This window comes from Rana temporaria, chromosome 5 (assembly GCF_905171775.1).
Source record: "Rana temporaria chromosome 5, aRanTem1.1, whole genome shotgun sequence".
Taxonomy (NCBI): domain Eukaryota; kingdom Metazoa; phylum Chordata; class Amphibia; order Anura; family Ranidae; genus Rana; species Rana temporaria.
The window spans coordinates 398,751,537-398,779,410 of record NC_053493.1 but is presented as its reverse complement, the minus strand read 5'-3'; the positions used below and the strand labels follow the sequence as shown (position 1 = coordinate 398,779,410).

General features: G+C 45.9%; 1 protein-coding gene across 2 annotated transcripts in view; it reads left to right on the top strand.

The window, feature by feature from the left end:
• The window catches only part of ADCY8 (adenylate cyclase 8), a 387,999-nt gene that overhangs the window by 101,917 nt on the left and 258,208 nt on the right, over positions 1-27,874 (top strand). For both annotated transcript variants that reach the window (XM_040354976.1, XM_040354977.1), the window contains exon 2: positions 20,891-21,040. In XM_040354976.1, the coding sequence (XP_040210910.1) occupies positions 20,891-21,040 (150 nt within the window). The remainder of the gene's footprint in view (positions 1-20,890; positions 21,041-27,874) is intronic.

The following is a 27,874-nucleotide window of genomic DNA, read 5'->3' as shown; positions in this document are numbered from 1 at the left end:
TGATACATTGTAGCTGAAGATGAAGATGTTCGGTGTCACAGGTCCGGAGTCTGACAAGGGGATGGGAAAGGTTGATAAGGATTAATAGTGCGTCGAGCGTGCATTCTGCAGAGGCGAAATGTGATTACACAAAATGAATAATGATGAACCGCTACACGATTAATATGAAATCTACGTTCTCCTTATGTGACTCGTAGGAAGAAACTTTTCTGCACTTTATAGAAAGCCTTGGATAGATCACTAGAGCTGACATCATCAAAGGGACCCGCTTTATGTTCAGCCGCCATTATTACTTCCAAAATCCCTTTTTAAATGAAGGAATATCAATAAATCATTCTAAGAACTTGCAATTAAATAATCTATTGCACTTTTGTCAGCTAATACTGTGAAACAGCAAATGCGTGTCACATCACTTAGGACCCATTCAAAACAAAAAAAGGTCACGTCTGCTCTTTTTTTAGGCACATTTGCATGCATTTTATGTGCGTTTTTATGCACGTGTACATGCAGTTGAAATCCTGTGAGCTCACTTCCTTCCTTCTTTACTACTTTAGGCTTTTATGTGCACTGTGGTGCAGTGGCGGCTGGTGCTCAAAATTTTTGGGTGGGCGCAAACAAACTGAAGAAAAAAAACTTAAATTGCCGCCACTGTGCCCCTTAAACGCAGCTACTGTTCCCATCAAACGCTGCCAGTTTGTTCCCCTCAAATGCTGCCAATTTGGCCCCCCAAATGCAGCCAGTTTGTCCCCCCAAATGCAGCCAGTTTGTCCCCCCATATACAGCCAGTTTGCCCCCTCAAATGCTGCCAGTTTGCCCCCTCAATGCAGTCAGTTTGCCCCCCCCCCAAATGCAGCCAGTTTGTCCCCCCAAATGCAGCCAGTTTGTCCCTCTCAATTGCAGCCAGTTTGTACCCCCCAAATGCAGACAGTTTGTGGCCCCAAATGCAGACAGTTTGTGGCCCCAAATGCAGCCAGCTTGTGCCCCCAAATGCAGTCAGTTTGTCCCCCTCAATTGCAGCCAGTGTGTGCCCCCAAATGCAGCCAGTTTCCCCCCCAATTGCAGCCAGTGTGGGCCCCCAAATGCAGCCAATTTGTGCCCTCAAATGCAGCCAGTGTGTGCTCCCAAATGCAGCCAGTTTGTGCCCCCCCACTCGCAGCCAGTTTGTGCCCCCAAATGCAGCCAGTTTGTCCCCCCCAATTGCAGGCAGTGTGTGCCCCCAAATGCAGCCAGTGTGTGCCCCCCAATCGCAGCCAGTGTGTGCCCCCAAATGCAGCCAGTGTGTGCCCTCCAATGCAGCCAGTTTGCCCCCCAATTGGAGCCAGTGTGTTCCCCAAAATGCAGCCAGTGTGTGCCCCCAAATGCAGCCAGTTTCCCCCCAGCCCGGCACTTACCTTCCTCGGATCAGCGCCATCCTCCTCCACGCTCCCTCTGCTCCCTCGATGTCTTCTACTGTCCTCGATGACGCTTCAGCCAATCAGGTGACCGGTATACAGACCTGGTGCACCGGATTGGCTGAGAGGCGGTTCAGTGTTGGGGAAGCGATTCCCTAACAGCATGGTTTAACCAGGGAATGCACAGCAGTGCACCCTCTGGTTAACCATTTGGAAGCTGATTGAAGCCTACAGGCTCTAATCAGGAAGCCTATTAGAGCATCTCGCTCTAATCAGGCACTTCCAAAACACACCTATTATTCAGACGGCCGGAACTCAACAGGGGGCCGGGCACCTGAATAGTGGGCGGCAGCAGCGACAATAAATATCTTCATGCAATGCCTGAAGCTATGTATTGTTAATTGATGGGTGCAGGAGGGATAGGGCGGCGCTCCTGCGCCCACTATGGATGCAGTGCCACTGCTGTGGTGTTTTGTAGAGCATTTGCGTGCATTTACATGCGTTTGCGCATTTTTATGCACGTGTGAGGTGTGGAAAAATGCAGCATTCTGTACTTTTTTTTTTCACTGTAATGTTGCGAACTATGGGCCAAATCCTCAAAAGAGATACGACGGAGTAACTGCTGTTACTTCGTCGTATCCCTGGTCCTAACTATGGAACTGATCCACAGAATCAGTTTCCCATAGTTAGGACGAAGATCCGACATGTGTAATTGAATTACACTGTCGGATCTTAGGATGCAGTACCGCATCCGCCGCTGGGGGCATTTCGCGTCGAAATGCCGCCTCGGGTATGCAAATTAGCACTTACGGAGATCCACGAAGCTTTTCAGCTTCGTTTTTCTCCGTAAGTTTTATTTTGCAAACGCAAAATTAGGGCTGCTTTTACAAGGTGTAAACTGTTTACACCTTGTAAAAACAGACCTTTCTTGCTCGCGACGCGATTTTTTTTAAACTTAAAAAAAAAAAATTGGCGCCGTATCTTTTTTTTACCCGACGCAACTTTATTGTCCCGTCGCAATCCACAAAGCCCGACGTAACGTAATTTCGCGCTATGCACGTCGGGAAAATGACGTCACGAGCATGCGCAGTACGGCCGACGCGGGAGCGCGCCTCATTTAAATGGTAATCGCCCCCTGGAGAAGAGGAACGCCTTGCGCCGGCCGGATTTAAGTTACACCGCTCAAAATTTCTAGGTAAGTGCTTTGTGGATCGGGCACTTAGTTAGAGATTTTGCGGCGGTGTAACTTAAATGGAAAAAGTTACGTTGCGCCAGGTTTTTGAGGATTAGGCCCTATGTCCATAGGAGAACCTGTATTTTGGACTGTCTATGCAATTGGAATGTAGTCAAAAATGCATTTGATGTGAATGGGTTCTTAAAGCGGAACTTCTGTCATTTTTTTTCAACTTTCTGTCTATTACCAGTAAATCTTCTGCCCTTGTTTTAACTTTGGATAGTAAAACTTTTTTGTTCTGCCAGTAAATACAGTGGAACCTTGGATTACAAGCATAATCCATTCCAGGAGAATGTTCATAAGCCAAAGTACTCGCATATCAAAGCGAGTTTCCCCATTGAAGTCAATGGAAACGAAAATAATTTGTTCTGCATTGACTTCAATGGGATGCAATGCCGCATGCAGCCAGAGACGGGAGGAGGGGGGGGGGTGGAGAGCCTCGGAAATGGCCAAAAAGGCCAGAGGACACTTCGGCTGACCTCGGCAAACCATGGAAAGACTTCCTACCCAAGATTTGCCTCGGGCACAGCTGGCCTCGGGCCTTTCCGTGCATTTCCGAACAGCTGGCCTCGGGCCTTTCCGTGCATTTCCGAACGGCGCTGATCGTTGTGATCGGCGACGTTCGGCTCTGCTCGGCTCTGGCGCCCCCCCCCCCACCTCAGGCCAAAAGCAATACTGCACGCCGCTTTGGCCTGAATCGTGCTTGTTTTACGAGACAACACTCACAAACTGAGTCACAATTTTTTTAAATACCGTGCTCGTATTGTGAAATGCTCGTTAACCGCGTTACTCCCATTCCGAGGTTCCACTGTAACTTACACAGCCCACTTCCTGTTCCTTGTCTGGTCCTTAGCCTATGCTTATGACATCATGCATAGCTCTCTCTCTCACTCTCGTGAGAGTTTACCAGGAAGGGAACGATGCCATTGGAAACCATACAACCTAATATTCATGCGTTTTTGATGCAGAAAAAAAAATGCACTGGGCTGCACGTGGTGTGAACTGGGTGCACAGGGCCAATAGTAAATTCACCAGCAGGTGCCTGCGATTAATCGCTAGCGATCACTACACTTATAATTGAAGAGTTCAGCGATTCGCCCATGTGTGTCCTTGCTTCACTCCTGAACAGGCTGGTAAAATGTGCTCTGGGAAACGTTGCTGGTTGCAGTAGGATTGGTGTACTTCTGTCCCGGGTGTAATGAATATTGTGCTGCATATTTCTATTCTGACTGTTGTGATTATTTCCATCTTCTTCTCAGTATTACTATGACGCTCCGTTATGCCTAATCCTTGAAGCCTGAATGTTGATCTTCTATTTTTGCCTTGTATGGAGCGTTTGCCATCCAGTGTCTTCCCTTCTCCTCTAATTCCTTAATGCTTTTAGTGGAAGTCTGTTCAGTGCAGGGATTTCGGATGAGCTTGCCATCTGTAACACATTGGGGAAGACCCGAGCCAACACAAATTCAGGCCTTGCCGTTCTGGAATATAGGTCATAAATATGCCAAGATTGAAGGGTCTCTCTATTTCATTCTCTGGCTATCAATTTCCAAATTAAATAATCGTTATTGGCAGGACCAATTATCATTTAGCGCTGCTAAAAAAAAAAAAAAAAAATCTGTGTTGGCTTGGATAGTGGAAACAGATCAGTAAAGGAGATGTACTGTTTGGGTTCCCCATTCTGCTATTTAGTATGCTCCTGCATAGACCTCAGATCCTGAACGGACCCGCTCTTCACTGCCCTGCCCTTAAGGCTGCATTCACACCTAAGCGACAGCCGCGTTCGCGTGTAGCGGCAGATTTGCCACGAGTACAAATGTTTCAATTTTTTTTTTTTTTTCTAAAAGTATTCCCATTGCTGTCTATGGGAAAACGCGCCTGTCGCGTGAAAAAAAGGGTCCGGGACTTTTTTTCAGGCGACAGGCGTTGCTCGTCTATGAGATGTGAACCATCTCCATAGACAGCAATGGGAATTCTCCCCTCTAGCGGCAGAAGCGTCCCGCGTCGGGCGTTTTGTCGCTTAGGTGTGAATGCAGGCTAAGGGTTTGTTGTGGTTTGGGTGGTGAGGGAATGCGCACCAAGTAGTTGAAGTGAGAGATGATACCGCTCTAAAAACTGCTGACCCCTTGGCTTTGCTTCCATCCCGCTAAACCAAAGGGGTGCTGGCTATGCACAGGTGCATTGAATAGAAGAAGATCCTGGACTGCCGCACTCCTTAAAACGATGTCTTTATTGTACAAATGAAATCCAAAAAAACAACCAAAGCGATGCAGTCAACCTGAATTGAACAACAGGAAAAAGGTGGCTGACATGTTTCACATCATGTGATGCTTACTCATTATCCTAACTGCGCGTCCTATGGAGTCCAGCAGGATAAGCCGCTCGCGTGTGCCCCTGAGGACGTGCTGCGCGGCGATCAGTACTGCTTTGTGTCGCTCAGACACACAGCATCTCCGATCTTGGTAAAGAGCCTATGACGTTGGCTCTTTACCATGTGATCAGCTGTGTCCAATCACAGCTGATCACATGGTAACCAGGAAGAGGCCGGTTATAGGCTCTTCCGCTATTTGCGCTGACAAGGCGCGAGTAGGGGAGAGCCGTTCAGTGGCTCTTCTGACAGGGGGGTCTGCGCTGATAATCAGCACATCAATTATCAGTGCAGACCCATCAGGGATGCCCACAAGTGTGAACCCGTGCCCACTAGGGATTCCAATTAGTGACCACCAGGGGTGGCAATTAGTGCTCACCAGGGATTCCAATCAGTGCCCATCAAGGATGGCAATCTGGGCCCATCAGTAATGCCTGTCAGTGCTTTCTCATTGGTGCTGCCTAACAGTGCCAGCTATTAGATTTGCCCATCAGTGCCGTCTGTCAGTGTCTACCAGTGCTGCATATCAGTGCCACCTCATCAGTACCGCCTCATCAGTGCCACCTCATCAGTGCCACATCATTAGTGCCACATCATCAGTACTGCCTCATCAGTGCCCATCAGTGCCGCCTCATCAGTGCACATCATAAGTACTGCCTCATCAGTGCTCATCAGTGCCACATCATCAGTGCCATGTCATCAGTGCCACCTCATCAGTGCCCATCAGTGAAGGAGAACAATTACATATTTACAAAATTTTAAAACAAACTAAGAAAAAAACAGACTGTGTCTACATCAACCACTCTGCAGATGGACAGTCAGTCAGGAAGAGTGCAGCTCATCCAAAACTAGGATGCTGGAATGAGACAAAAAGCTGACATAGAGCAGGAGCGTTACACACTCCTGACACTTATTTATTCTATTATCCAAAATACATTGCATACATGAAGGTCTCCACCCAATTCCCATGCTTTCCAAGTGCATTTCACCACAACCGGCTTCACCAGTTGTGTTAAACGCATTTGGGAAGCGTGGTAATTGGATATCATGTGTGCAATGTTTTTCGGATGATTGAATAAATACAACAAAAATAGCTAATACCAGAGCTTTAGCTCAAAAGAGTGGTCTCACCAGGAACATTAGGAGAAACCATACCTTTTCTGGCCTACAAAGATTGCGCTTCACCACAAACGGCTTCACCAGTTGTGTTGAAGTGCTTTGGGGAGGTGTGGTCATTGGGTGGAGACCTTCATATATGCGTTTTTTTTTTTTTCGGTGATTGAATACATAAGACAAAATAAGCAAATATCAGAGCTTTAGCTTCAAAGAGTGGTCATACATGGACCATTAGGAGAAACCATACCTTTTCTGGCCTAAAAAGATTGCGTTTTACCACAATCGGCTTCACCACTTGTGGTGAAGCATGTTTGGGAGGTGTGGTCATAAAGTGGAGACCTTCATGTATGCAATGTTTTTTTTTGGGTGATTGAATACATAAGACAAAGGAAGCTAATATCGGAGGTTTAGCTTCAAAGAGTGGTGTCACGAGGGCCACGTACCTGAGGTGAGACAGAAGTAGTGGGGAGGCCTCCGGAGATGGAGACAGAGGCTTGGTGGACATCAAGTGGCACGGGTGCCAGGGGTTTGGAGCACCGTGCAAGCCTTAGTCCGAGATCTGAGCCACGGTCAAGTCCGCTCTGGCAATGAAGTACAGAAAGGTTAATCAGAAAAAAAATGGTTGAGATCCAAGCCGGGGTCGGTTCCACCCTGGCAGCTGAGTACAAAAGGGGCAAAGAAGTAGAATGGTCAAGGTACAAATCCAAGGTCAATGGCAAGCAGCAATCAAGAGTAGTCAAATAGGTTTCCAGGTCACAACAAGTTCAGACAGATCACACACTAGCACAGGAACAAGGGGGGACTGAACATAATCCAGCAATTTGGCAGTGTCTGAGCTGGGCTTATATAGGGAACTTTGAGGTCACTTCCTGTGCGCCTCCTGTGTATTTCCCTGCCTTTCTCCATCAGGTTGAGGTCACTTCCTGTGTGCCTCCTGGACATGTTCCTGCCTTTTTCCATCAGGTTGGGGTCACTTCCTGTGCGCCTCCTGTTTATTTTCCCTCTTTTTCCTTTAGATTGAGGTCACTTTTTGTGTGCCTCCTGGACATTTTCCAGCCTTTTTCCATTAGGTTGAGGTCACTTCCTGTGTGCCTCCTGGGCATTTTCCTGCCTTTTTCCATCAGGTTGAGGTCACTTCCTGTGCACCTCCTGGGCATTTTCCTGCCTCTTTTCCATCAGGTTGAGGTCACTTCCTGTGCACCTCCTGGGCATTTTCCTGCCTTTTCCCATCAGGTTGAGGTCACTTTCTGTGCGCCTCCTGGGCATTTTCCTGCCTTTTCCCATCAGGCTGAGGTCCATTCCTGTGTGGCTCCTGGGCATTTTCCTGCCTTTTTTCCATCAGGTTGAGGTCACTTCCTGTGTGCCGCATGAGCATTTTCCTGCCTTTTTTCCCATCAGGTTGAGGTCACTTCCTCTGCGCCTCCTGGGCATTTCCCCGCCTTTTTTACATCAGGTTGAGGTCACTCCCTGTGCACCTCCTGTGTGTTTTCCTGCCTTTTTCCATCAGGTTGAGGTCACTTCCTGTGTGCCTCCTGGGCATTTCCCTGCCTTTTTTCCATCAGGTTTTCTGTGTAGGTGTGGGTTGGCGCATTGGGGCGTCTTTGGCGCATGCTCAGTTAGCATAGATTTCCTCTTGCGGAAACGCGCCATTGGTGCATGCGTAGTAAGCCCTGGATTCTTACAAGTGGTCATACCTGGACCATTAGGAGAAACCATGCCTTTTCTAGCCTAAAAAGATTTCCCGGCTATTGAGTCTTAGATAAGCTTACCCATTTTCTATTATGTGGCAGCTTTAGCATTGCAAACATAAAATGTTTTTGAGCCTGGAGTTCAGTTTTAATAGGATGATCAAAGAGGTTAAGAAAAAAAACAAAAAAACGATAATTTTAAGCTTGACTACAGCCCCATAAAACAAATGCACTGCAAGTATAACTCAAAGCAACAAAAGAGTACGATAAACCGTATCAATTATTATAAGAAAGGAAACTCGCTGAAGGCCAAAAGCATAAAGAGAAGCAAAATAACAGCAAACTGCTTTAAGAGTAGCGGAACTGATGCCCAACAAAGTGCTCGATGTTAAAACAAGTCCGTTCCTTGATGTACTCCGCGGCTTCTGCCAGCACTAATGTGATAACAATGTATTGCGCCGTATTCCGTGTGCCTTGGCTGTTTAGCTATATATAGATGGACGTAAGGGGTAATGGGAAGACCATACCGAATGGTTCCTGAGGCACTAACTCAATTTGTAAAGATAAAATGCTGCAATTTCTATCAGTAGATACTTTGTCCGCTCTGAACAAGCTGCCTGCGAAGTGGCTGTATGGCACACACCAGGAAATCGGAAGAACATATCGTGTTATAGAGGCAGCCATGGAACTTAAAGTAGCATTAAACCTTCAGCGTTTTTTACTTAACATATTTAGCACAATAAAATAAACATTGGGCTTCACATCATTTTTCAGGTTCTGAAAAACGGAAAAAAATTAATCCGAACATGCTGCATTTTTTAACGACGTTTTAAACAATGTCGTTTTTCGGGTTGTAAAAAATGATCGTGTGTGGGCTAAAACGACGTTAAAAACCCACACATGCTCAGAAGCAAGTTATGAGATGGGAGCGCTCGTTATGGTAAAACTACCGTTCATAATGGAGTAAGCACATTCATCACGCTGTAACAGACAGAAAAGCGCGAATCGTCTTTTACTAACACGGAATCAGCTAAAGCAGCCCCAAGGGTGGCGTCACCCGAATGGAACTTCCCCTTTAGAGTGCCGTTATACGTCACCACGCTTTTCTAGAGCATTTTTTAAAAACAATCGTGTGTAGGCAAGGCCGTTTTAATGATGAAGTTGGAAAAAACTAAGTTTTTTCTAGATGCTGAAAAACGTAGTTTTTTACATGCCGAAAAATGATCGTGTGTACGCGGCATAAGCCTTTTCTAAACCATTCATCTGATTTCTAAATTGTTGCATTTGTAAATTAAAAAAGCCAATATAAAGGAAAGGTAGTGGTAAAAAAAAAACACTTGTGGGTTTAACCTTGTTTTTTTGTACAATTCTCCTTTAAGGGTCACCACTGTGCCATCAATTGTCACCACTGTGCCATGCCAAACGCAGCCACTGTGCCATCAATTGTTACCACTGTGCCATCAATTGTTACCACTGTGCCATGCCAAACGCAGCCACTGTGCCATCAATTGTTACCACTGTGCCCATCAATTGTTACCACTGTGCCATCAATTGTTACCATTGTGCCATCAATTGTTACCACTGTGCCCATCAATTGTAGTCACTGTGACCTGTAAAATGCCGAAGCCTCCCCCCCGCCTGGTACTTACCTTTCTGGGGTCAGCCGTGCTTCTACCGTCCCTCGATGTCTTCTCCCGCCCTCGGTGATGCTTCAGCCAATCAGGTTACCGGTAACTAGAACCAGTGAACCTGATTGGCTGAGATGCCTGTCACTCTTATCCAAGGAACGCACCCCCCGTGCGTCCCGAGGATAAGCATCTGGAAGCCAACTACAGCCTGAGGGCTGTAATCGGAAAGACTATCAGAGCCACTGGCTCTGATTGGCACTTCCACAGCCGCCGTTATTCAGATGGCCGGCGCTCACCAGGGGGCAAACTGAATATTCGGCAGCAATACATAGATTTGTGCAATGCAATGCATGAATCTATGTATATTGTGATCAGTGGCGTGTGCGGGAGCCAGAGGGGGAGGCTCCAGCGCCCTCTATACACACGCACCGCCACTGGTGACGTGCATTTGTATTCAGCCCCCCTGAGTCAATACTTTGTAGTAGGGATCAACCGATATCGTTTTTTTAGTGCCGATATGATACCAATATTTGATACCAATATTTTGGCCACCTCTCCTGCTGATAGCCTATATGTTTTTGCCGATATTTTGTACATTGAAAAGAAAAATTTACACTGTCATTTAACATTTTTTTATTGTTTTTTATCACTGTTATTGTTGTCACAAGGAATGTAAACATCCCTTGTGACAGTAATAGTCATGTGACAGGTACTCTTTATGGAGGGATCGGGGGTCTATAAGACCTCAAACCTCTCCTCCGCACTTCAAAGTATTCAAAACGTCAAAATCAGCATTTTTGAATACTTTATTTTTTAAAACTGGCGCCTTTTAAGATGCCAGTAATCTGCAAAGTGATGTCATGACGTTGCTTCCGGATTACTAGATCCGAGACCCGAACAAAGCACCGACTTTGTTCGGGTCTTCGGCCAGCCGGCGGACGTGCCAGTGGGTTGTTTGGGCCTCCCGGTGGGATGGGAGAGCCCCGGGCGAGGGGCGGAGGGCGGCAGGAGGGGGCGGAAGTCCCCTCCTGTTGCTTGTAATAACAGCCAAGCGGCTGCTGAACCACATTGGTTGTTATTACAATAAAGCTGACCATCCGCTCTGAAGGACGGTACCTGGATGATGTATGCAGCTGCATGCATTACCCGGTAAAACCCCTTGAAGCAATATCAGTAATATCGGGCAGTTTTTTGACTGATACCGATGCTTCTAAAAAAGTGAATATCAGCTGCCTATAATCGGCCTCACCGATAATCGGACGACCCCTACTTTGTAGAACCTCCTTTCTCTGAGGCCTTGTACACACGACCGGATCTGTCCGATGAAAACGATCCGCGGACCGTTTTCATCGGACATGTCTGCTGGGATCATTTGGTCTGATGGCTGTACACACCATCAGACCAAATTCCCAGCGGACAGGATACACAATGACGTGGCCGCGCCGCTGACGCGGCGACGTGCGCGACCCTGGAAGGTCAATGCTTCCACGCATGCGTCAAATCACTTTGACGCATGCGAGGGCTTTCGGCCGAGCGGACATGTCCGGTGAGTCATACAGACGACCGAACATGTCCGACGGACAGGCTTCCAGTGGACATGTTTCTTAGCATGCTAAGAAACATTTGTCCGCTGGAAACCTGTCCGCTCGGCCGGGAATCCGGTCCGGTCGGCCGTACAGACGACCGAACATGTCCGCGGAAACTGGTCCACGGACCAGTTTCAGCAAACATGTTCGGTCGTGTGTACGAGGCCTGAAATTACAGCTGCAAGTCTTTTTGGGGGTGTCTCTACCAGCTTTGCACATCTAGAGAGGGACATTTCTGCCCATTCTTCTTTTCAAAATAATTCAAGCTTTGCCAGATCGAAAGGAGAGCGTCTGTGAACAGCAATTTTCAAGTCTTGCCACAGATTCTCAATTGGATTTAGGTCAGGACTTTGACTGGGCCATTCTAACACATGAACATGTTTTGATCTAAACCATTTCATTGTAACTCTGGCTGTATGTTTAGGGTCGTTGTCCTGCTGGAAGGTGAACCTCCACCCCAGTCTCAAGTCTTTTGCAGACTCTAATGCCACGTACACACGATCGGATATTCAGACAAGAAAACCGTCGATTTTTTTCCGACTGAATTTTGGCTCAAACTTATGTTGCATACACACGGTCACACAAAATTCCGACCGTCAAAAACGCGGTTACGTACAACACTACAAGGAGCCGAGAAATATTAAGTTCAACGATTCCGAGCATGCGTCAAATTGATTCTGAGCATGCGTGCGTTTTTTTTTTGCGTCGGAATTGCATACAGACGATCGGAATTTCCGACAAGAACTTTTCCCGTCTGAAAATTTGAGAACCAGCTCTCAAACATTTGTCGGAAATTTCTACAGAAAAAGTCAGATAGGGCCTACACACGGTCGGAATTTCCGACCAAAAGCTCACATCGAACTTTTCTTGACGTAAATTCCGAACCGTGTGTACGTGGCATTACAGGTTTTCTTCAGATTGTCCTGTATTTGACTCCATCCATCTCCCAATCAACTCTAACCAGCTATCCTGTCCTTGCTAAAGAAAAGCATCCCTACAACATGATGTTGCCACCACCATGTTTCACGGTGGGGATGGTGTGTTCAGGGTGATGTGCAGTGTTAGTTTTCCACCACACATAGCGTTTTGCTTTTTGGCCAAAAAATTTGATTTTGGTCTCATCTGACCAGAGCAACTTTTTGTTTGTAACATGACAAATGTTGAAAATTTCAAGGGTTATGAATACTTTTCAAGGCTTATTTCTTATTAATCTATCTATCTATCTATCTACAGTGGGGATTGAAAGTTTGGGCACCCCAGGTAAAAATGTGTATTAATGTGCATAACGAAGCCAAGGAAAGATGGAAAAATCTCCAAAAGGCATCAAATTACAGATTAGACATTCTTATAATATGTCAAAAAAAGTTAGATTTTATTTCCATCATTTACACTTTCAAAATTACAGAAAACAAAAAAATGGCGTCTGCAAAAGTTTGGGCACCCTGCAGAATTTATAGCATGCACTGCCCCCTTTGCAAAGCTGAGACCTGCCAGTGTCATGGATTGTTCTCAATCATCGTCTGGGAAGACCAGGTGATGTCAATCTCAAAGGTTTTAAATGCCCAGACTCATCTGACCTTGCCCCAACAATCAGCACCATGGGTTCTTCTAAGCAGTTGTCTAGAAAACTGAAAGTGAAAATAGTTGACGCTCACAAAGCTGGAGAAGCTATAAGAAGATAGCAAAGCGTTTTCAGATGTCAATATCCTCTGTTCGGAATGTAATTAAGAAATGGCAGTCATCAGGAACAGTGGAAGTTAAAGCAAGATATGGAAGACCGAGAAAAATATCAGACAGAACAGCTCGCAGGATTGTGAGAAAAGCAATTCAAAACCCACGTTTGACTGCACGATCCCTCCAGAAAGATCTGGCAGACACTGGAGTTGTGGTACACTATTCCACTATAAAGAGATACTTGTACAAATATGGTCTTCATGGAAGAGTCATCAGAAGAAAACCTCTTCTACGTCCTCACCACAAAAATCAGCGTTTGAACTTTGCAAATGAACTCCTTTTGATATCAAAGGAGACAGGTACATCAAGCGCCCAAAGGCGATTCAGTTCGCATGTGTCGCGCTATATAAGTTTCTCCATTCATTCATTCAACATATAGACAAGCCTGATGCATTTTGGAAACAAGTTCTGTGGACCGATGAGGTTAAAATAGAACTTTTTGGCCGGAAGGAGCAAAGGTACGTTTGGAGAAGAAAGGGCACAGAATTTAATGAAAATAACCTCTGTCCAACTGTTAAGCATGGGGGTGGATCAATCATGCTTTGGGGTTGTATTGCAGCCAGTGGCACAGGGAACACTTCACGAGTAGAAGGAAAAATGGATTCAATAAAATTTCAGCAAATTTTGGATGGTAACATGATGCCATCTGTGAAAAAGCTGAAGTTAAAGAGAGGATGGCTTCTACAAATGGATAATGATCCTAAACACACCTCAAAATCCACGGGGGATTACATCAAGAGGCGTAAACTGAAGGTTTTGCCATGGCCTTCACAATCTCCTGACCTCAACATAATTGAAAATCTATGGATAAACCTTAAAAGAGCAGTGCGTGACAGACAGCCCAGAGATCTCAAAGAACTGGAAGACTTTTGTAAGGAAGAACGGGCAAAGATACCTCAAAAAAGAATTGAAAGACTCTTGGCTGGCTACAAAAAGCGTTTACAAGCTGTGATACTTGCCAAAGGGGGCAGTACAAGATATTAACTCTGCAGGGTGCCCAAACTTTGGCAGGTGCCATTTTTTTGTTTTCTGTAATTTTGAAAGTGTAAATGATGGAAATAAAATCTAACTTTTTTTGACATATAAGAATGTCTAATCTGTAATTTGATACCTTTTGGAGATTTTTCCATCTTTCCTTGGCTTCGTTATGCAAATTTTTACCTGGGGTGCCCAAACTTTCGATCCCCACTCTATCTATCTATCTATCTATCTATCTATCTATCTATCTATCTATCTATGTATGTCTATCTATCTATCTATCCATCTATCTATGTCTATCTATCTATCTATCTATCTATCTATCTATCTATCTATCTATCTATCTATCTGCCTGTATATCTATTGCTCCATTTCTATATTGCTCTCTGTTGCAGCTCTACATACGGTGATGGAATAATTTGGGTCTCACCCTCCTCACAAAGGACATAATTAAAGGTCCTCAGTCTCTCTGCAGCATGGCTTGCTGTTTTGCTGTTTCTGTACGTTCTGGAACAAGCAAAGAGGGACATGAATAATTAACAATGCCCGTGATAATTTATATTATGAAGTTGTGGCAATTAGAGAACAGCCATGCTGGGAAAATTGTGACTCTTACAAGGAACAAGTAGCAAATATAATTATAATAACTCAAAAAATATTTGTAGAAGAAACTGAAGGAAGCTGTCGTAGATTCCAGCACATCATATTTCATGCCGTTATGGGAAAAGCAAAGAGAGCATTAACTCCGACTCTGCCTGGGGAAAGCTGCTCGGCGCTTTAATACAACTGGGTGGATCTTTGTGTTTAACTACTTGCCGACCAGCCGCCGCAGTGATACGGCGGCAGGTCGGCTCTGCTGGGCGAGACCACGTAGATCTAAATCATCTCGCCGTTCAGCCAATAGGGGCGCGCGCCCCTGGTCCCGACTCGCGTGATCACCGCCGGGCACCCGCGATTGCTCGTTACAGAGCGAGAACCGGGAGCTGTGTGTGTAAACACACAGCCCCCGGCCTGTCAGGGGGGGAAATGACCGACCGTCTGTTCATACAATGTATGAACAGCGATTTCTCATTTCCCCATGTCAGTCCCACCCCCCTTCAGTTAGAACACACCCAGGGAACATAATTAACCCCTTCCTCGCCCCCTAGTGTTAACCCCTTCCCTGCTAGTGGCATTTTTATAGTAATCAATGCATTTTTAGTGCACTGATCGCTATAAAAATGCCAATGGTCCCAAAAATGTGTCAAAAGTGTCCACTATAATGTTGCAGTACCGATAAAAATCGCTGATCACCGCCATTACTATTAAAAAAAATATATTAATAAAAATGCCATAAAAATACCCCCTATTTTGTAGACGCTATAACTTTTGCGCAAACCAATCGATGAACGCTTATTGCGATTTTTTTAATGAAAAATATGTAGAAGAATACGTATCGGCCTAAACTGAGGAAAAAAAACGTTTTTTTATATATTTTTGGGGGATATTTATTATAGCAAAAAGTAAAAAATATAAATTTTTTTCAAAATTGTCGCTCTATTTTTGTTTATAATGCAAAAAAAAATTGCAGAGGTGATCAAATACCACCAAAAGAAAGCTCTATTTGTGGGAAAAAATTAACGCAAATTTTGTTTGGGAGTCACGTCGCATGACCGCGCAATTGTCAGTTAAAGCGACGCAGTGCCGAATCGCAAAAAGTGGCCTGGTCATTGACCAGCAATATGGTCCGGGGCTTAAGTGGTTAAAAAAAAGGTTGGATCATATGTGCAGGGAGCCAGCCTGGCAAGTTGATGGAGGACTTTACAATGATTGTCTGATTTTCGACACTGAATGCAGTTAAAGGGGTTGTAAAGGTTCGTTTTTTATTTTCTAAATAGGTTCCTTTAAGCTTGTGCATTTTTGGTTCACTTACCTTTTCCTTCCATTTCCCTTCTAAATGTTTTTTTTCTTTATCTGAATTTCTCACTTCCTGTTTCTCCTCTGTTGCCCCCATCATCCGAGACGTTCTGGATGGGGGTTAGTCAGCGTACTCGCCCTCTCCCTTGGGACTACATCCCTGCAGGGAGACGCCATTTAATCTAATCACGAGCTCCATGCCCGTGGGACCTGCGGACTCGATGTCCGCCGGTGTCCCGCGATCGGGTCACAGAGCTGAAGAACGGGGAGATGTCAGTGTAAACACAACATCTCCCCGTTCCTCCTAGTGACATGTCACTGACCGAATGCTCCCTCTCATCGGGAACATCGATCACTGACGTGTCACGGCAAGCCACGCCACCTAACAGTTAGAAGCACTCCCTAGGACACACTTAACCCCTTCACTGCCAGTGCCATTTTCACAGTAATCAGTGCATCTTTATAGCACTGATCGCTGTATAAATGACAATGTTCCCAAAATGGTGTAAAAAATGTCCGATGTTTCCGCCATAATGTCACAGTCACGATAAAAAACGTAGATCGCCGCCATTACTAGTAAAAAAAAATATATATATATTAATAAAAATGCTATAAAACTATCCCCTATTTTGAAGACGCTATAACTTTTGCGCAAACCAATCAATAAACGCTTATTGTGATTTTTTTTTTACCAAAAATATGTAGAAGAATACATATCGGCCTAAACTGAGGATTTTTTTTTTTTAATAGATTTTTTGGGGATATTTATTATAGGAACAAGTAAAAAATATTGCATATTTTTCAAAATGGGTAATTCTCAGAACTGGATAGATAAAGATGCAAATCTTTTGGCAGATAAAACCTCTTCCATCCCGCGCTTTTCCACTGACCGATGCGTTTACCTTGATTTGCCCTTTAATTTCTGCTTGGCTGATATGAAAATTAGCGTGTGACTTTTCCCTTACATGAAATGCCATGCATTATTATGGTAATTCCATTTCCCGCTAGGATCGCTCCAATTAAAGACACGTATGTCGTTACTGGAACCTTCACCGTTTTCCTCTCGCATTGCTTCCATTCGTGATGATAATACTTTGCATATATAGAATGTTAAAGCTGAACTCCAGGCAATATATAAAAGACGGAGATCGCTGCACCTCGATAATTATTATTACATCATTAAATGTTCTTTTGAATGCAGTGTGAGAACCTGAATATGACCCGGTATCATCCCTGTACAGTCCCTGTACAGCAGAGCTGGGGGGGTGAGAGGAAGAAACAGCACAAGCAGCCAGTCAGTTTGTGTGCTGACAAAAAGCAGCTTCTTCTTTCACTGTCCAGTCATAGGCTCTAGGACCAGTGATGCTGTGGCCATCTGACTGAGGACATCTAGTGGCAGAAAAAAGTACTGCAGGTGAACTCTCTGGGTTGAGGCTGAATATTGATCCCCAGGTGGTTTCGTTATTTTATCTTTTAATTGTCTATCAGTTTTTATTAGAGGTGCACCAAAATGGAAATTTCAGAACCGAAACCGAAATAAAAAAAAATGTCAGGCTAAAACCGAAACCGAAAATGACTTTTTTTTTTTTTTTTATAATTGTATGTTAAAACACCACCCCCACCTCCTGCCACCATCACCTCCTGCCCCACAACCTCCTGCCACAGTGCCACCATCACCTTCTGCCACCATCTTCTTTATTACCTTGAAGCAGGGCTGGACTCTGGGCTGTGCTGTCACGGCTCCGTCCTTTGCCTCTGCCTATGGCGAGTGTCACTGCCAAAGTGTCCCTCCTGAGTCCTCCTGACTCGATCGGCTATTCAAAAATGGTGCCGGGTGGCGCCATTACGTATCTGTGCATGCGCCGCCCGGCCGAGCGGATACGAGCTTTCCCAAACCCGAAGCCGGCCGGGCTCGGGAAAGCTTGTATCCGATCGGCTGGGCGGCGCATGCACAGATACGTAATGGCGCCACCCGGCGCCATTTTTGAATAGCCCATCGAGTTAGGAGGACTCAGGAGGGACACTTTGGCAGTGACACTCGCCATAGGCAGAGGCAGAGGACGGAGCTGTGACAGCACACAAATGTTGTCAGAAATTCCGAACGTCAAGAACGCGGTGACGTACAACACTACGACGAGAAAAATAAAGTTCAATGATTCTGAGCATGCGTCAAATTGATTCCGAGCATGTGTAGGATTTTTGTGCGCTGGAATTGAATACACACAATCAATACTTCCGACCACAACTTTTGTTGGAATTTCTGACAACAAGCTCCCAGAGGCGTCTCTAGGGCTTTGTGAGGCCTTAGGCAAAACTTGGCCACTCACACCCATGATGGGGAAAAATAATTCAAGGACAAGAGCCTCTTCCCCACAAACCTGGCCGGTGGTTGTGGGGGTCTGCAGGCAGGGGGTTTATCGGAATCTCAAAGCCCCCTTTAACAAGGTGGCCCCCCAGATCCTGCTCTTTAAGAACTAAGGGGTGGGAGCCACCCGGTGATGTCACCTGGGGAACCCGTACCCTTGTGATGACATTGACTGAGAGCATGCTGGGTCATTGACGTCATAAGAAGTGGTGTCACCGATATTCACTGGTTGTTAGGGACGCTGGCGGTCCCGCTCCTGAGTCAGGGCTCTTAACGCTGCCTGAGCACAGCAGCGTTAAGGTCCCCTGTTCCTCAAAACTGGGGTAATGCATTGGGTAAGTTATGATAATGATTGACCCCTGATACAACCTCAGGGCGAACCCCATTTCTGCCGTTTGACCCAAATCATAATAGTGAAACATGCAGACCAGAGAGAAAAAATCGTCATCTTCACCTTTCCAGCGTTCAACCTCAAGAGGAAGAGGTGGAGCCTGTGCGGCTCCTTTATTAACAACATGACATCACAAACATAAGCACATTTGATAGGTCAATCCATACATAGTGGTTTCTTATTACACGCCCCTGTGACGTCTGCACACGTTTCAAAATACTTTAACCACTTCCAGACCTGCGCACAATGATGTACGTCCTTTTTTAAAGATGGATATCTCGGTAACGGCAGCAGCTGCTGCCACAACCGAGGTATCCATCTTTAGTGTGCGCGGTCCTGTACACAATAACGGCGGTCTTCGCAGCGGATTCGCCGCGAGATCGCCGTTATCGGTGGCGGGTGAGGGGCCCCCCTCCCGCCGCTCTCCCGCGCCATCCGCCGCTTACCAGAGCCGTCGGTAGCGGCGGAGGAGATCGGGTGTGTTCGGCTGGTGACTGGGGACGAGACTGAAGGAAAAATCTCCTTCGCCCGTCCCCATAGCTCTGCTGGGCGGAAGTGACGTCAAAACGTCAGTCCCGCCCAGCCTCTTAAAGAAACATTTTTTTTTTTGTCATTTGAAAAAATGACAGTTTCAATTTTTTTTTTTTCTTGCATTTTAGTCTAAATATGAGATGTGAGGTCTTTTTGACCCCAGATCTCATATTTAAGAGGACCTGTCATGCTTTTTTCTATTACAAGGGATGTTTACATTCCTTATAATAGGAATAAAAGTGATCAAATTTTCTTTTTTTTTTTTTGTGTAAAAAGTAATAAAATAAATCAAAATAAATAAGAAAACAAAAAATTTTTTTTTTTAAAGCGCCCTGTCCCGACGAGCTCACGCGCAGAAGCGAACGCATACGCGAGTAGCGCCCGCATATGAAAACGGTGTTCAAATCACACAAGTGAGGTATCGCCGCGATCGTTAGAGTTACTCTGTAGCTCAAAAAATGCAACCTATAGAATTTTTTAAACGTCGCCTATCGAGAATTTTAAGGGTAAAAGTTTGACGCCTTGCCACGAGCGTGACATGTTGGGTATCATTTTACTCGGCGTAACATTATCTTTCACAATATATAAAAACATTGGGCCAAATTTATTGTCTTATTTTTTAATAAAAAAAAGTGAATTTTTTCCAAAAAAAGTGCGCTTGTAAGACCGCTGCGCAAATACGGTGTGACAAAAAGTATTGCAATGACCACTATTTTATTCTCTAGGGTGTTAGAAAAAAATATATATATAATGTTTGGGGGTTTTAAGTAATACTTAACATTGAGTACGCCTCAGAACAGCAGCTTTAACTATATGCCGGACAAAGCCAAACGCAAACGACGTAAAAAAATGCGCCGGGCCGACGTACGTTCGTGGATCGCCGTAACTAGCTAATTTGCATACTCGACACGAATTTCGACGGGAACGCCACCTAGCAGCTGCCGAAAAATTGCAGCTTAGATCCGACGGCGTACTCAGGCCTCGTACACACGAGGGGACATGTCCGATAAAAAAGGTCCGCGGACCGTTTTCATCGGACATGTCCGCTCGGAGATTTCGTCTGATGGTTGTACACACCGTCAAGCCGAAATCCACGCGGACAGGATACGCGGTGACGTGGCCGCGCCGTTGCCGCGACGATGACGCGGCGACGTGCGCGACCCTGGAAGGTCAATGCTTCCACGCATGCGTCGAATCACTTCGACGCATGCGAGGGCTTTCGGCCGAGCGAACATGTCCAGTAAGTCGTACAGACTTAATTGTCCGGTCGGCCTTACACACGACCGAACATGTCTGCTATAACTGGTCCGCGGACCTGTTTCAGCAGACATGTTCGGTCGTGTGTACGAGGTCTCAGACGTACGCCTGTCGGATCGATCCCAGATGCCGTTGTATCTTGTTTTGTGGATACAAAACAAAGATACAACGCAGGAAATTTAAAATTACGCCGGCGTATCAGTAGATACGCCGGCGTAATCTTTTTGTGGATCTACCCCTATATCTATTTCTTCATGTAAGGATAATAACAGTATTGTAGTATATACCCATACATACATATGCATATATATCTTATATAGATCAAGCAATAAAAGGAAATAAAACAAATAAACGATATAATGAAAAACATTTCAGCGGTTCCAATAAAAGAATTAGCTTAACACAAAATAGGAATTTTAGTACTTCCATCACAGTTAGGCTGCCGCGAGGCCCTGTGAGTGTGAGGCCTTAGGTGACCGCCTAATTTGCCTCTGCAAGCTCCCATCGAATATTTGCTGTCGGAAATTACGATCGTGTGTACGCGGCATAAGGCACATAAAAGTCCTTTAGTACAAAATGTACGTCAACAGTACCTCTTATTCCTCTCCATATCCCGCACTGTATATTTGTATGACATTGTTTCTATTATCTCTGTACAGGAGAAGACTTATTTCTCTGGGTTTTTGGAAGCGACGTGACCTGAAACTTTCCCACTTCTCTTCTCTTGCAGATTGTGGCACAAGCTGTGTTGTTTATGTGTATGAACACAGCCGGAATCTTCATTAGCTACCTGTCAGACCGGGCTCAGCGGCAAGCCTTTCTCGAGACCAGAAGATGCGTCGAAGCCAGGCTGAGGCTCGAGACTGAGAACCAGAGACAGGTAGGAGAATCCCAACTCCCTAAGGAGCTCTTCATCCCAACGCATCTGAAATAAAACACTGAAATATTTTGTATGTTAAAATGACGTTAGCTTACATATACCTCCCAACATTTTGAGATGGGAATGAGGGACACCTACTAACAAACGTATGTAGACATAGGACACGCCCTCTGCCACACCCTCTTAACCACTTAAGCCCCGGACCATTTTGTTGCTAAATGCCCAGGCCAGGTTTTGCGATTCGGCACTGCGTCGCTTTAACAGACAATTGCGCGGTCGTGCGACGTGGCTCCCAAACAAAATTGGCGTCCTTTTTTCCCCAAAAATAGAGCTTTCTTTTGGTGGTATTTGATCACCTCTGCGTTTTTTATTTTTTGCGCTATTAACAAAAATAGAGTGACAATTAAAAAAAAAATTCAATATTTTTTACTTTTTGCTATAATAAATATCCCCCAAAAACATATATATAAAAACAAATTTTTGGTAAAAAAAATCACAATAAGCGTTTATCGGTTGGTTTGCGCAAAATTTATAGCGTTTACAAAATAGGGGATAGTTTTATTGCATTTTTATTCATTATTTTTTTTTACTACTAATGGCGGCGATCAGCGTTTTTTTCGTGACTGCGACATTATGGCGGACACTTCGGACAATTTTGACACATTTTTGGGACCATTGTCATTTTCACAGCAAAAAATGCATTTAAATTGCATTGTTTATTGTGAAAATGACAGTTGCTGTTTGGGAGTTAACCACAGGGGGCGCTGTAGGAGTTAGGGTTCACTTAGTGTGTGTTTACAACTGTAGGGGGGTGTGGCTGTAGGTCTGATGTCATCGATCGAGTCTCCCTATAAAGGAGATCACTCGATCGATGCAGCGCCATAGTGAAGCACGGGGAAGTCGTGTTTACATACGGCTCTCCCCGTTCTTCAGCTCCGGGGAGCGATCGCGACGGGGCGGCTATAAACGAATAGCCGCGCCGTCGTCCCGGATCGATCCCCAAGGTAAGCCGCACGCAGCGGAGGGGGGGGGGTCCCGATCCAACCCCCGACCCGCTAGAAGGCAGGGACGTATATATACGCCCATCTGCCTGTACGTGCCATTCTGTGGACGTAAATAGGCGTGCGGCGGGCGTTAAGTGGTTAAAGGAGAATTAACCCAAAAAAACTACTTTTTTTTACCACTACTATTCCTTTATATTGGCTTTTAAAATGCACAAATGCAGTAATTTAGAAATTGGATGAAAGGTTTAGCACTGAGAAACACTTTTTGAAAGATAAAAAGTGCATTTAATATACAACTATATAGATCAGACCAAAATGGGGGACAAATGAGGGGGAAAGAGAGACATTGCTGCAAATCAGGGGCAGTCCCTCGAAATCAGGGACAGTTTGGAGCTATGCTTACCTGCTCTGTGCAGTGGTTTTGCACAGAGCAGCCCGAATCCTCTTCTTCTGGGGTCCCCTGCTGGCACTCCTTGCTACTCCTCTTCAGCGAGTGACCCATGAAAAGCATTTTTGCCTCACAGCAGGCGGCTCGGCTCGGCCCCCTGCTCACTTGGCACAGCATTTGATTGACAGCAGTGGGAGCCAATAGCTCCTGCTGCTATCAATCTGCCCAGATGGCAAACAGACCTGGCACCACCCCCATACCCCCCGCCACCACACACCATACCCACACCCTGCAACCCCCCGGCCGCTAGCTCCCTCCCTCAGTCCCCCCATTAGCCCTGCACTTACCCCATGCAGGTCACGGCTGCAGCGGTGGCTCCCCTCCCCTCCGTCTCCTCTGTGTCCTGGCCATCGCTTCTCCTCCCAGCCAATTGGGTCTTCGAACACCCAGCCCATGGAATCTTAGGACTCCCGGCCAATGGGGTCTCAGGAGAAATGGAAAGACATTAGCTAATTAATATATATTGTCACACAACATAGTGGGCTCAGGGCGCTTCCGTCTGTAATCACGTGCTTAAAAAAAAAAAAAAAAAAAAAAACATTGGAATCCTTGCGTCCGGTGTCCTGCATGTAGATTAGCGGACAGGTGCATTGATTAGGGGGGACGGCACCCCTGCGCCCCTGATTAGCGGCCGCCACTGCTGCCCAGGGAGGAGGGAGGAGCTTCTGCTCTCGAGCACATCTCTGGATCGGATCAGATTCAGGTAAGTATAGGGGGGGCTGGGGGATTTTGCAGCACAGAAGGTTTTCCACCTTATAGAAGAAGTATAACTAAAGCTTGTTTGGCTGTACTTCTTCTGTGGATAACACTCCTGTGACCCATTTTCAGCAGACAGCTGGTTAAATTCACAGAGCTGGTCCAAACTCAGGAAAGATCGCGATCATATGGTCGGAATCCTACTACATGCCTGGACTAGCACTCCTGAGCCGGCCACTCCCGCCCCCTGCACAGCCCAGTGAACACTGGAGGGACAGAATAGACAGTGGTGACTGACAGTCACCAGCTCTCTGCGCGGGAAGCACTGAGAACCGAGCGATCAGCAGCGTTTGATCACTCGGCTCCCAGTATTAGAGCCGGCGGGGGACAGATGCAGCAAAAGTATGATTCAGAAAAAAATACAAAAAAACATACTAGAATGCATTAAGCTGAAAAAACGTAACCACTTTAACTGTACAAAAGACTTGTGGTTCTGTCGGTGACCTCACTTTCCTACTTTACAGTGAAGCCAAACAATTTGTTCAACACCAACCTGCCCTATAGACTGTGGATTGGAAAATAAAGGAGCATCACCTTATTAAAGCGGTTCTTCAGTACCCCCCAAAAAAAAAAATTAATAGGCAGCAGCTACAAATGCTTAGCTGCCGACTGTTATTAAAAGGACACTTACCTATTCAGAGATCCAGCTCTATCATCACCTAGGCCAGTTCTTCGCTGGTCTTCAGGTACTCGGCATTGCCACTGGCTGTGACTCCATGCGGCTTGTGGTTCTGCAGTCTCATGGTACCGGTGAAGGGGAAGCTGAGCCCAGGTGATCCAAGCAGAAGTGGGAGCGGGTACCTTTTACAACTAGGTGGACACCCCCCCAAGAAAAAAGTGTCTAAAAGTTCAAGAGTATGGGGGGGGGGGGCAGAAAAGCGAAACTTTCTTTTAGGGGTCAAGTTCCGCTTCAAAGCGTATCATCACCTTTAAGTTGGGCATAGGCCATAAGTTGAAGGAGGTCAAAAGTCCTGTCAGTGGTCCAAACGGCAGAACTGCCCGTTACCATGCGTCTAAGGATGGGCCAAAGTCATCAGGTTTAACGAACATCTAATTACTTTATTTCACCAAAACATTATGTTTTGTGGCTTTCAAAATATTCCTGGTTTTCAGTTTCGTCCGAGTGGGTAGTCGACAGAAGTGGCAATTCAAAGCCACAAAACAAGTTTTTTGATAAAATAAAGTAGTTCAATATGTGTTAAAAAAATTATGACTCCAACCAATCTTTAGACAAACAAAGGGTGACTGTTTTTCGGACCCTTGAATGGCCTTTTGCCCTCCCTCCCACCTGGGAAGCTCTCAGAAGATCCAGGATTGGGACCCCAGTGGCATTGAGAATTACCTATGTAACCCTGCATGGACACAAGGTTTTCTCCACCTGCACCTAGGGAAATTTGTGTATTTTTATCCTACGGGGTTACCAAAACCTCTGAGAATTTAAGTAATTTCTTTTCCTATCCTGATGATAAACCCTTTTGAGGTAATAACTACATAGAGTCACATAATACACTAATGCACACTAGTACACACGATCAGAATTTTTCCGACAACAAAACCGTGGATTTTTGTCCGACGGATGTTGACACAAACTTGTCTTGCATACACACGGGCGCACAAATGTTGCTTGAAAATTCTGAACGTCAAGAACCCGGTGACGTACAACACTACAACGAGCCGAGAAAAATGAAGTACAATGATTCCGAGCATGCGCCGAATTGATTCCAAGCATGCGTAGGATTTTTGTGCGTCGGAATTGGATACATACGATTGGAATTTCCGACAAGAACTTTTGTTGTTGGAAAAATTGAGAACCAGCTCTCAAATATTTGTTGTCGGAAATTTCCGACAGAAAATGTCCGATGGAGCCTACACACGGTCGGTATATCCGACCAAAGGCTCACATCGAACATTTGTTATCGGAAATTCCGATCGTGTGTACGCGGCATATAACGCTTTCCCCGACTTGTTCATTCCCCGACTTTTTCATTCCCCAACTTAGTTGGGGTAGGCGGTACACTTTGGTGGGGGTGGGTCAGCCACGCCCTGTGACCTTTGACCTCTGGGAACCCGCCTTCTGACCTTTGACCTTTGGGGGAGGTCCCTGTTCCAATTCCTGAGTCCTAGCCATATTCTTCAATGGGAAACACTAACCCTAAGCCGAACCCTAACCCCTAACCCTAAGCCGAACCCTAACCCCAAGCCGAACCCTAACCCTAAACCTAATCCTAGCTGACCTTTGACCTATGAACTTTAACCCTAAGTGCATCTCCACTTCGTGATTCTCCCCACCCTAAACCCCTACCTTTCCCAGATCCCGCTCGGTTTGTTGGAAAAAAACATAAGTGCATCTCCACTTAGTAACTCTCCCCATCCAAAACCCCTACCTTTCCCAGAACCCGGTCGGTTTGTCGGAAAAAATATTTTTTTTTAGCTCGCTCGTCATGGTAGTGGACATCTGAGCCTTCCCATGGGTCTCCAATCTGCCATTGTGGCTGAACCTTTCAAACCTCCATGGGCCATCACATCTTAACTTTCAAATTCTTCTCCTTTTTATTAAATTATAAAATGGGGGTTGGATTGCCTTTAAAGTACAATACCACTATGCCCTGTTGGACCTAAACTTTCCACAGTTTACACGTTTAATTGTTCAGTTGATATAGACATGGAAAAAAGTTTTTGTTGGAGTTAGTCGGTAAATGTAGCCTCATTCTAAAAGCACACCTTTAAATCAACAACAGTGGGCTCCCATGCATGAAGTAATATCTTTTCTTTTTGTTTGCTACTCATTTTGAATACAAATCTTGACGGCTCATGAAAGCTACCATGCCAACAAGAGAGCGGTGTGTGCCCCCAGTAAGCCCCTTCCAAATCACAGGTGTTTCTATGGAGACGGGTCTCCTGGGATTGCCATGGTGATGGCATTTATAGAACACACGAAGGAGCCAAAAAAAGCCTGGATGTGCGGAGAGTGTCCATTTCAATCATGGTTTCCAAGAGGTAACCATACCATGTGGCTTGTGACGACAAGAACAAACTTGTAAAATCCCACGTACTTATCTTTAGACAACTTCTTCAACATCATGGAGGAGGTAAAAGTAGAGGCATGTAGCCAAACTTATAGGGATGTGTCTAAACGTCTCTGAGTCTGGACTTGAGGAAAAATCTTTGTTTCCGGGTTTGCCGGGGACATAAGAAAAAAACGAGTTTCTGGGCTGCCGGGGACATGAGGAAACTCCTTGTTTCTGGAATGCCGGTGACAAGAGGACGGTCCCCTGTTTCTGGACTGCCGGGGACATGAGGAAACTCCTTGTTTCTGGAGTGCCGGTGACAAGAGGACGGTCCCCTGTTTCTGGACTACCGGGGACATGAGGAAACTCCTTGTTTCTGGAGTGCCGGTGACAAGGGGACGGTCCCCTGTTTCTGGACTACCGGGGACATGAGGAAACTCCTTGTTTCTGGAGTGCCGGTGACAAGAGGACGGTCCCCTGTTTCTGGACTGCCGGGGACATGAGGAAACTCCTTGTTTCTGGAGTGCCGGTGACAAGAGGACGGTCCCCTGTTTCTGGACTGCTGGGGACATGAGGAAACTCCTTGTTTCTGGAGTGCCGGTGACAAGAGGACGGTTCTCTGTTTCTGGACTGCCGGGGACATGAGGAAACTCCTTGTTTCTGGAGTGCCAGTGACAAGAGGACGGTCCCCTGTTTCTGGACTGCCGGGGACATGAGGAAACTCCTTGTTTCTGGAGTGCCGGTAACAAGAGGACGGTCCCCTGTTTCTGGATTACCGGGGACATGAGGCAACTCCTTGTTTCTGGAGTGCCGTTGACAAGAGGACGGTCATCTGTTTCTGGACTACCGGGGACATGAGGAAACTCCTTGTTTCTGGAGTGCCAGTGACAAGAGGACGGTCCCCTGTTTCTGGACTGCTGGGGACATGAGGAAACTCCTTGTTTCTGGAGTGCCGGTGACAAGAGGACGGTCCCCTGTTTCTGGACTGCCCGGGACATGAGGAAACTCCTTGTTTCTGGAGTGCTGGTGACAAGAGGATGGTCCCCTGTTTCTGGACTGCTGGGGACATGAGGAAACTCCTTGTTTCTGGAGTGCCGGTGACAAGAGGACATTCCCCTGTTTCTGGACTGCCCGGGACATGAGGAAACTCCTTGTTTCTGGAGTGCCGGTGACAAGAGGGCGGTCCCCTGTTTCTGGACTGCCGGGGACATGAGGAAACTCCTTGTTTCTGGAGTGCCGGTGACAAGAGGACGGTCCCCTGTTTCTGGACTGCCGGGACATGAGGAAACTCCTTGTTTCTGGAGTGCCGGTGGATTTAAATTAACTTTTCTGTGATGAATATGTTGGGGACGTGAGTAAACTCCTCTATGTCTGGACTTGAGGAAATGCCTTTGTTTCCAGACTGTCAGGGACATAAGGAAACCCCTCATTTCTGGACTGGACCGGGACAAGAGGGAACTCCTCTGTGTCTAGACTGCCAGGAACTTGAGTGAGATCCTCTGTGTTCGGACTGCCAGAGACTTGAGTAAACACCATTGTTCCCAGACTTTTGGAACATGAAGTATATCCTCTGGGCCGGATTCAAAGAGATTTGCGCATTTATTATGGAGGCACAGGG